At 26.9% G+C, this 11,004-nt stretch overlaps 1 protein-coding gene across 2 annotated transcripts; it reads right to left on the bottom strand.

Annotated features, from left to right (window-relative positions):
• Positions 1–5,556: 5,556 nt before the first annotated feature.
• On the bottom strand, positions 5,557–9,654 carry LOC112679554 (F-box-like/WD repeat-containing protein ebi). 2 transcript variants are annotated; one of them, XM_025549416.1, is made up of 10 exons: positions 9,447–9,654; positions 9,255–9,362; positions 8,918–9,167; positions 7,127–7,265; positions 6,887–7,048; positions 6,639–6,821; positions 6,292–6,494; positions 6,059–6,224; positions 5,888–5,989; positions 5,557–5,756 (listed from the first exon to the last, which is right to left on the bottom strand). In XM_025549416.1, exons 1-10 carry the CDS (start codon positions 9,502–9,504, stop codon positions 5,727–5,729), a joined length of 1,401 nt encoding a protein of 466 aa, XP_025405201.1. In that variant the 5' UTR covers positions 9,505–9,654; the 3' UTR covers positions 5,557–5,726. The 2 variants fall into 2 exon arrangements, with proteins under 2 accessions (XP_025405201.1, XP_025405194.1); XM_025549409.1 differs by having other exon boundaries at positions 8,918–9,362.
• Positions 9,655–11,004: the final 1,350 nt, after the last annotated feature.

Here is an 11,004-nt window from a genome sequence, read left to right as displayed (position 1 = left end):
TGGTCTTCATACATTTGCGGTCCTGGGTAAGGTCTTAACAAATATTTTTTGAGCGGAAAAGCCTCGTCTCCTATTATAACTAGGGGCAATATTTCATTAGCATCTGGAAGGTATTGGTCATTCGGAATATTTAATTTATTTCTTTCTAAAGCTTTTCCTAAATTTAAGTTCGAGAGAATTCCTCCATCACTATTTTTTCCGTATGCTCCTATATCGACCGTTAAAAATTTATATTGAGCGTCCACAAGAGCAAGTAATACTATCGAGAAGGTTTTTTTGTAAAGTAGAGTGATCCTATTAGGAGGTGCCTCGATAACCACATGTTTTCCGTCCAATGCGCCTATGCAATTGGGGAAATTCCAAATATCCCAAAATTCTTTCGCGATTCGCTTCCAATCATCTTCACTAGGAATTGAAAGATACTCCTCCTTTAATTTAGAGATTATTGCACTGCATACTTCCAATACAATGGACTGCACTGTTGAGTGCCCCAATCTAAAACTGAAAGCAATCGATTGGTAAGAGTCACCTGTTCCTAAGAACCTATGATAAAAAAATATTTAATATAATATTTTAATTAATAAATTTTTTATAATTTATAATAAATTATAATATTTATTATAATAAATTTATAAATATGTATGTATTTTAGATTGTTTATTTTTGTGATAAAAATATTAATTCCCTTACCTCAAGCAAACAGCTAATTTTTGTTTTGGAGGTATTGCTTCTCGAAAGTGTGTATTTTGTTTAGAAATATTACTCTCAATTTTTAAAAGTAGAACATTAAATTGTTACTTTGACATTCGAAAATATTTAAAAAATTTGTCTTCATAGTCTTTCAACTCTTTATACAAAGTTGCATGTTCTCCTTCTACTTTTCTTTTTTTTAAAATGTGAACCCATATAGATCGTTTTTTGACTACCGCACGGTCAATTTCCTCTTCGTCGGTGTCGAGCAATAATAACGCCATCACTGCCAAATCTTCAAAGTTTAAATTTCGAAACATGTTGAGAACAATTTCCGACCGTTGGACACGAAAATTGGAATCAACTGAGTGCGTGTCTGTCGTTTTTTGTCGGTCGTGTGTGAATTGAACATGATTTTTGTCTGTCGTATCGTGTCGTGCCATGTCGTGTCGTACTAGTGTGAATCGCGCTTTAACCCGATATCAAAATATGTGCCACTCGGCCATTTGTTGCGGCGCGGCGCGATTTGTAGTTCTAGGGAATCCGCTATCAACCGCGCGGCCAAAATTAGAGTCGAGTCGCGTCAGTCGCGCGTCTCTAGACGCGTTCTAAGGAATCACATCTTTAGTGTACCACTGAACATATTTTGCGTACCTATATTTGTTTGTTTGAATCGATATTATAAGGTAAGATTTTTAATTTTATCTACGTATTCAACATAAATTTGTATTTTTTTTGCTTTACTAATTTATCATTATTTATTATGTAAAAAGTAATAATATTAAAGAAAAAACTGTTGAAGCACCTATAGCTTTTTAAAATATACAATATACATGCATATTTATTTCATCTTTTTAAAAAAAAAAATAATAATTAATTTATTGTTTTAATTATTTGTTAAAAGAATTACAGTAGGTATCATAACAGTTTGTTTTTAAGATTATAATGAATGGGTAATTAAATAATATTGATGAATAATAAACAGTGACTGCTTTTAAATATTATTTTTTTATTTGATTACCTATATTATAATTTTTAGAAATATTATATTCTATAATATATAATATATATTACTTATTTTAAAGTATAGGTACCTACTTGACACTTTATACTCAATATCTATTTAACACTATTGCACAGCACCCAGTATCCACATAAGTTTTTAAATCCAAACATTGAATTTAACTCTTACCTAATACTTACTATCTACTACCATTGATTAAATATATATGTATATTTAATCAATGCTACTACTTAGTCTAATATTTATGGTTTATAAGAAATAAGGTTTCAATAAGTGCCTATTAAAGATTATAATTCATCCATTCAGGATAAAAGTCGACATATTATTTCCAATTTGAATGTGTTACCGACTTAATATTTTAATTTTTAAACATTTTTGATCATCTTTAGATGTACTTTGTGTGGTTATTGGTTATTTTTCATATTTAGTGTTTGGTTTTCAATAAGAAATATTTAGTACTTTCTGTTTGATTTAGTTGGTTTTTATCTAACTCTAGTGGCATCATTTGATAATGTTTAGGGAGGAGTAGATTTAATTTTTGTACATGAATAATTATTATTCCCAAAATGTTTTATTATATAGTTATTAGTTAAATATGATGTTCTAAAGCTAAAAATATATCAGACAAAATCAAATTTTTTTAATTGCTTGGAATTATTTTCGGGCCGGGCCTGGACTTTTTTTTCAAAATATTGTGAATGGACCGTACCGGGCTTTTTTTTATTAATAAATATTTTGGACCTGCGCGGACTGGGCTTATAAAAAATATCTGGACCAAAACGGGCTTTTAAGAGCTTTTGATGATTTTTGGGCTAGGCTTGAGCTTTTTTTCACAAACATTTTTTGGACCAGTTGGACCGGGCTTTAGAAAAAAAATGTTGGACCGGGCTGGGCCGTAAATTTATGACCCTTGCAGGTCTTTAATAAACATGATTTTGCCCCCTCCACCAACTTTACATTTATTTTGAATACCACTTTTTAACTACACATATTTAAATTCCAAATATTAATAATTAACCATACAATGAATACCAAATTATAACTATATACTAGACATTACTATTTATATTTTGCTGAAATGATGACGCCGTCGCTTATCATAACCACCATAACCATAAATTATTATGAAAATATATTTTCTCATGTACCTATATAGGTTATAAGCTTTAATAATATTATATTTACCACACATTCGAATTAATTTTCTATTTAACTAATTAAATATTTTGTATGTTAAGCGCTGGTCGTCAGGTCGACGCGTATTACGTGTTTGCGTAGCACACGATTCTATCTATACCCCAGCTGCATATTCACTACAAAAAAAATAGTCGATGGAACGTGATTTCGACTAACATATACTGGGAATTGGTAAGTGATAATACTAGCGCAGCTTATCGTGTTAATAAACGAACATCAAAAATAGTTTAGATATTATTAATCATATTATTCATTATAAAATAGACGTAAATTTAATTCCACATTGATAAAAATTATTTTGGACATTATTTATGGTGAACTTGGTGTCCCCCGTTCAGTGAAAAAATATAGTTAGCATACGCAAAAAAAAAAAAAATAGAGGAACCCCCCCCCCCCTGCGCACCCTCCCAAACAATTCGAGCACTGATTTACAGTGAAATCTTTAAATACCGGACACACTAGATTGCTGATATTTTGTTAGCTATTTATAAGTATTCATTATATGTTAAGAGGGATCAGTTTGTAGAGTTTGTATTTTGTTCTCGGAAAAACGTCCGGTATTTAGAGGTATCCATCAGAGGCAATTTTACCGTATTTGCAATAATTCATTTGACGATTGATGCTAACGATCTTTATGTCAATTATAGTTGACATCACTTCAAAAAATACAAATGTGTACCATATTATCACGATGCATACATAAAAGTCATTTGGTAATTAAAAAATTTTTTTTAACCGTCCTTCTAAATTATGCTGTAGCTGTGAATGTGTTAACAATCCAGAAATACATACCCGAATTACTGTTAAAAATGTAGATTCTGAAGGCAATTTTACAAAAACGCCACCCTAACACACTGTTGGTTCAATAGAAAAAAAACAGAATTAATTGATTAATTTTATCAAAAATTAAAGTATTTAAAAATTATGATATATCCTTGGAAACTGTAATCAACAGAGCCATGTTAAGACAAGGTATTATTTTCCATGAAGAATGACGTCTCATAATTTAGAAAAATTACAAAATGTATTTTTGTTTAGAAGTCAAAATTCCCTCATTGGTTTAACCCTTTTTTTATTATATTCCATTTGTTTTATGTATTTAATTAAGGTGAAAACAGTTCATAGTTTCTTGTACCAGTTAAATATAACTGAAATTACCTTACTTATATTAGATTTAATACATATTTATTTAAATTGTTTCAACAGGTTTGTATAAAAATGTAATCACAATAATTATATTACAATTACATAATATTAATACAAAATAATTTAAGAAACCACCAGATTTATCTTAAGTAGACACTTTCTATTTGTATCATATGTATTATTTCATCCAATTATAAATTAGTGATGGTGTTATCACAATTTAATCAATGATTTAATTTATTAGTAGAGAACACCTATAAGTTATTCATCAATATTATTACTGAAAACCATTTATTATACTGTATACTCCAAGTTGTTCTTATGACTGTGACAATCATTAATAATCATACAAACAAAATGAATTTCTGCTACGTATTTTGAATAATATAATTTTATGTATAAAGGAACTACGAATGATTTACATTTTATTTTGTTGTTACATTTTTCTATAAATTATTAATATTTATAGTTCTTAAATTTCTACATCTGGTGTTAATACTGATTTTGATAATTTTTTTTTTTGTGAGTACCTATCAAATTTTCAATTTTTTTTTTTTTTTTTTTTTTTATTTTTTCTTAGGGGTGGTTTTTTTTTTTAAATATTTTTTTTATTAATTTAAAAATTTATTATTTTAATTAATAATAAATTTTTTTTTTTTTTTTTTTTTTTTTTTTTAATCTAGTTGATTTTAAAATGTATGAAATGTATGTATTTTATTTTTATTTGAAAAATTCTGTAAAACTCAATCGTAACATTTATCTTTCATAAATTGTAATAATAAGATACAAAAAGTTTTTAAAATAAATTATATGAATGAATATCCAATAGAAAATTATTCTATTCTTATACTTTCACTTAACTGAAAGCAAAATTTAAACAAAATATTTCAAATACGAGTTATTGAGACAAAATATATAATATAATAACATCTTACAGCATAAAAATAATAATGTATTTGCTTAATATTTTAACTACCATTATAAAAAACATTTCTAGACTTAGGTAAAATATAAATTTAATTTAAAGTATACATAATAAAGTATACTTGATTCTAAGTGTAAAAGTATCAACCCAGTTCCACAATGTACATAATTGTTCATAAAAAAATTAATTATTTTTGTTTTATAATACAATGTATAATGCATTCATAGTCAGTTATTATTGACAAGAATCCTATATACCACTAGTAACGTAGAAATAAACAATAATAAATGGCATTATATAATTTTTTGTATAATAAATAAAAATGTCCTATATTTTTGTGGTTAGATTTAGCATCTAATGCTATCTGAATTATTAATTTTAATACTCAATTACATGTCAGGTGTAAAAACACAGTACACCAAATCTCTGAGTAACTAATTTCTAGAGAAGTGGCTTAACCAGAGCCAGCTAATCAGTAAACAATCAACAACTCTATAATGCCATAACCATACACAAATTTAATTTATACCAATAAATGAGAGCCTATTGGTAGAATAAAGCAATTTTCATCAACTGTGTGTTCAAAATGTAATATATATTAATGTAAAGAATGTATCCAGTTTTTGATACAATATCATAGTTATAAACTTATAAAAATGATTAACTTAACTGTAATTTTTCACTTGTTTACTAAACAAATGGAAAATTATATCCAAAGTAGGTATAACTTAAAAGTAAGAAGAATTAAAGTTTCCGTAGGTCCAAAACAAATACCTGTAACAATAATTAAAAATTATAAAATATAAGATTTATTTTAATAGTTATATAGATATATTTAAGTTTGAAAATACTAGTATTTTTAAAGAATATTTATGACGAACATATAATAATGTAATTATACTTACACTACCATCAGATGCACTTGCACCAACTTTGTCACCCCGAGAATTCCAGCAAACTTCAAATATGCCACCAGTTCCTTTATAACTATGAACTAACTGACCACTCTGTATAAAAATAGTAAAAAATAAATTTAGCTCAATATAATTTTTTTTATAATTTTTAAAATTATTTACATGTGTTGACCATATATGAACGCATTTATCAAAACTACCAGATGCCAAAAACTTTCCATCAGGTGAAAAGGCTACACTGTAGACAGGTTCAGTATGCTTGGTTAGTGTGTGGATGCATATACCACGGTCAACATCCCACAAGCGAACAGTTGAATCAAATGAAGCACTAGTTAGAATTATTTATTAAAACAATTTTACGGTTTGTTATAATTAAGTTTTTTTATTAAACTTACCTAGCAAGTATGAGATTCATATTTGGATTAGCTGTACCAGGCCCTGTTGGACTCCATTTTATTGTATATATTTCTTTGTTATGTGCTTGCAAATCATGCACACAAGTATCTTGTTTCATTGACCATATCTTCAAGGTCATATCATCAGAGCAAGAAGCAAGAAGATTTCCTTGAGGATCCCATTTTATAGCATTAACTTCATTCTAAAGTATTTGAAAATAATATATGAGTATAAATAAATTCTATTTGTTCTTATTGCTATACGAAATATTATAGTATATTATAACACTTTAATACAAAAAAGGTTTTGATATCATATGTGTAATAAATTTAGTAGAAAAACTTACGGTATGTCCTTGAAATGATTTAATAGGACGATCAACGCCTAAACGACAAACATGTATACATTGATCAGTACTGCATGATGCAAAACTACTGTTGGTCTGCCAATCAACATCTAATGCAGGTGCTGTGTGAAATGCAAATTGTTGGTTACATTGACCTGAAGCAGCATCCCAAATAATAGTAGTCTAAAAAAAAAAAAAAAAAAAAAAAGTAAAAGAACATTTAATAAAAAAAATTAACATTTATTTACTTTATCTACTCCAGCACTAAGTATATAATTTCCCCTTTTATTCCATTTTAAAGCAAATATTGGGCCCTTATGTTGACCCAGAGTACTTGATATTCTACCATCTGTCATCCAAATCCGAGCATATCCATCATATGAACCTGTAGCTAATAGAGTTCCATCACACTAAACAAAAATATTTATTATTATTATTAGAAATGGAATGAATTTAATAAAAATTGAATATTAATAATAAAATCATACATTCCAATCAAGAGAAGTAACATCTTTATTACTGGGTACTTCAGTTCCTCCTTTTTGGATACAATGCCTTAATATAAGTTGAGAAGGAGAACCAGAACTGTCAGCCATATCCCAGATACGAGCTGTGCTATCTCCTGATCTATTAAATAGAGTACATTTGACTTTTAGAAAATATAAAATAGTATTATAAAGATTAAATGGATATTAAAACTGTTAGATTTATTGTCATTTTCAGTTTCCCTATAACATAAACTCCTTAATAACAGAAAAATCTGTTGATACCGAGCAATTCTGTTACAAGATCTTACTGTAATATTATATTGAAATGTATAATACAATTTATAAATATACAGTATAATAATTGATTTTTAGTAGTTTTTGTTAAATGAACCATTAGTAATTTTTTAACTAAACAAATATTCATTGGATTGCCATACTCATTAACACATTTTATGTCACAAGATATAGAATATTCTATATTAAAATAAAGCAAAAAATTTAAGACTTTAAAATAGGTTTACAAAATGTAATTATTAATAAAATAATTAGCACAATCAATATTTTTGAAAAGTTTCAAAAAATTAAAATATTAAGTTTAAAAATTTTAAAATGATTGTCTGTTGTAGGCACCTAAACCAGTAGCCTGGCAAACCTAAAAATGGTTAAAAAGAAACATTTTGTTTAATATTCATTCTCACTATTTCCTCTATCAAACCTTTAAAAATCTTATAATAGAAAAAAGTAAAATTCCCTTAAGACGCTATTTAAGAAATTAGCACAAAAGAATGTCTAAAGTGGAATAGTATCTAACTCAGAAATTTATTAAAAAAACCTAAATGGTTAAAATATCAAGCTTATATATTATTTAGTATTGGTTATATAATTGAACATTTTTTTATTTTTTTTTCAAATAAACTATTTCCAAAATTATTTAATCATATATATATATATATATATATAACAATATATAAAATTTAGAATTTTGAGTAAGTCTTTCATTAGAGAAAGGTTAACCTACTTTTTGTAATTTAAATAGAAGTTGCAAAATAGTAACAGCTGTAATAACTAAATTACCATAATTTGTTTAACAAAACAGCATACTAACTAATTAAAGAGAAAAATTAAGAACTTAAACAGGTGGTTTTTGTATTGTTTATCATATGAAATATTTAAGGATTGGCAGAACCCATTTTTTATGAAGGAAAGGATCTTAAGCGAATTATACTGTATAAAATATTATTAATTAATAATTATTCTGTATATTAGCAGAAATTGTTATTACATTCCATTTAATAGGTGTCTGGGGCCAATACTCTCCCAAATAACTAAGATACAGCTTTTTTAATACCATCTTCAACAAATCGCAAGACTAAATACGTATCTAAAATAAGTCACTATCAAACCATAATATTGAATAAATATCAATATTATTTAAATTATAGTGATGTATAGTTTTTAAGGTTGAAATATATATTAAATTGCATTAAGTATTAACAAGTTTAATTGTGTTATCAAACATTTTATTTTCTCTTTATTGTTTGCTAGATTTTTCTTAATTACATAAATAAATTTTAAATTGTTTATTTTTTAATAATATATGCTAATATTATTTAAGTTTTATTAAAAAACACGCCTTGTTATTTAATTCCATTTGTGGCAAATAAAAAGAAAAACATAAAGTTAAAATCTGAACTTAAAGAAGGAAAGAGAACTTTCTTAAGAAATTTTTTTTTAAGCTTTAATTTTAAATTTATGGATAAGCAGATAAAAATTATTAAAATATAAAAATACCCAGAAGCAAGTAAATCAGTAGTTGGATTCCAAGCACAAATAAAAACTTCAGACTCATGACCCTTAAGAATGGTAGATTTTTCAGCAGGAATTTCAATACTGCTATCGAGTTCCATTGTTTCAGTGCTAGTTACAGCTGGAGTTACAGTAGCTGTGCCTTCTTCACCATTGGTTTCTTGTGTATCATTTTTTACCACAATTTGTTTCTGTTGATTTTGACTCTGTCGACTAGCTACAATTTCAGGCATAACTGCATCAATCAATGACAAGCTTTCAGTTAAACGTTGTTCTGAGCCATCTTCTCCAACGCATATTTCAGCTTCAGTATAATGCAAACCTTTCTGTATAATACTAATTAAAGCTGCTGGTGGAACTAATGCACCATTTATGTTGGATTGAGAGATGTGTGATTCAATACCAAATGTATAAGCGGAATGTTGAAAACCTAAACAAAATGTATACAAATCGTACTCATTAAAATCAACACGTAAATAAATAATCAAAAACGAATTTGCCTTATCGTACATACCAGATTCCTGTAGATATCGGTAAACAAGAAAATTCAGTTCATCGCTAGAAAAGGCCATAGTCAAGAAACTTAAAATTACTTAACTAGTACGAAATGTTAGCATACTCTTAACTAATAAAGAATCATATGAAAACCTTAATAAGTAAAAATTTGGGCCTAATGAAATTCGATAGAAACGAATCAGTCAATCAGTACAGCACGATTATACCGCACTACCGCTTAAAAAAAAATTTTGAGATAAACAAAGATGTATATGTTCCTTGAAAAATTATTATTATCTTTGACAATAAAAAAGAAGTGATAGAAAATTAAACCGTTAACTACGATTGAACCATTGACCTTTTAACAAGGTTGTTACAGATACCACGGTCTAAGATCTTTAATATCTTTATTAGTGGTTTTCAATCTTTATCATGAATATAGATGGTTGTGCGACGGACTATACTATAGATCAGGGGTCGGCAACCTTTTGAACCACGCGGGCCATATTTTTTTTCCAAATGTCTATCAAGGCCCACATTAAAAAAAAATTTTTATACATGATATATACTAATAATTGTATTGCTATTATATTTGATTATTTTACATAGAAATATGAATGTAAAAAATACGAATTTTACTAGAAAACATTGCTTTTAAGAAAAAATTTTATTTTTTGACAAATTAAACATAATGGCTTATCTTTGTTTTCGACGACAAAGTATAAATCAACCCTTGAATTATTAAAAAACGATGCTTATCACAAATTCTTCTTTTTTTAGTCACCATAATGTTTGAATTTACTTGTAAAATGAAACTATTACAATCGCAAACAGTCGCACATACGGGCGTAATCACGGTGTAATATTAATTGCTATAAACGCAAAGTAACTATGACCATAGATTAAATATATTAGATACATATGTATTAAATACATAGATTAAATATATTTAAAATTTTAATTTTTAAACATATATAATTATATTTAATTTATCGTTTGACTGAGTAGTCTAGGGTGGCCAGATTTAATTTTTAGAAATCCGGGACACCAAAATTCATAAAAAATAGGTAATTATCTAGTAAGTATATAATTACATAGGTATTTGTATATAACTTTTAGGTATAAATAATATTCAAATTAATCAATTAGATAGGCCATCTTTATTTAATTTACACTCAAAATTCAAATAAAAATAATAATACAATTTCCAGTCGTTGAGATAAATATACTAATCTAGGTAAAATTTACTGATTTATTATTTTTCTTTATTTTTGTCGTCCAAGGAGATCTTATATTTATCAGTGATGTGTATTTTATTCAAAAAAGTAGGATTTTTTATTATTTCATTGTAAAATTCAATGCAACTCAAGCCATATATTTTTGTTATCAGACAACATTCTATTGTTTTATTATCCATTTGATTTCGAACGTCAGTCCAAGTAGTTGTCATTAAAGAAAATACTCGCTCTGTAGACGCGTTTGACCCAGGTAAACAAAATGCAAACTCTACAACCATTGTAAGATTTGATACATTTACATCTTTTTCTTTACATATATTAAATATTTGTACCCATTTT

This window comes from Sipha flava, unplaced genomic scaffold, assembly GCF_003268045.1.
Source record: "Sipha flava isolate LNK unplaced genomic scaffold, YSA_version1 100_pilon_pilon, whole genome shotgun sequence".
Lineage (NCBI taxonomy): Eukaryota > Metazoa > Arthropoda > Insecta > Hemiptera > Aphididae > Sipha > Sipha flava.
This window is presented reverse-complemented; position numbering and strand designations above follow the sequence as displayed.

What these genes read in the sequence shown, in the direction of transcription:
- LOC112679554 (XM_025549409.1), bottom strand. Translation starts at nt 9,504, where the DNA reads ATGGCCTTTTCTAGCGATGAACTGAATTTTCTTGTTTACCGATATCTA. An exon ending in CCGATATCTACAGGAATCTG is followed by an intron (nt 9,363 to 9,446) that starts GTATGTACGATA and finishes CATTTTGTTTAG; the next exon opens with GTTTTCAACATTCCGCTTAT. An exon ending in TTCATATATGGTCAACACAT is followed by an intron (nt 5,990 to 6,058) that starts GTAAATAATTTT and finishes ATTTTTATACAG; the next exon opens with AGTGGTCAGTTAGTTCATAG.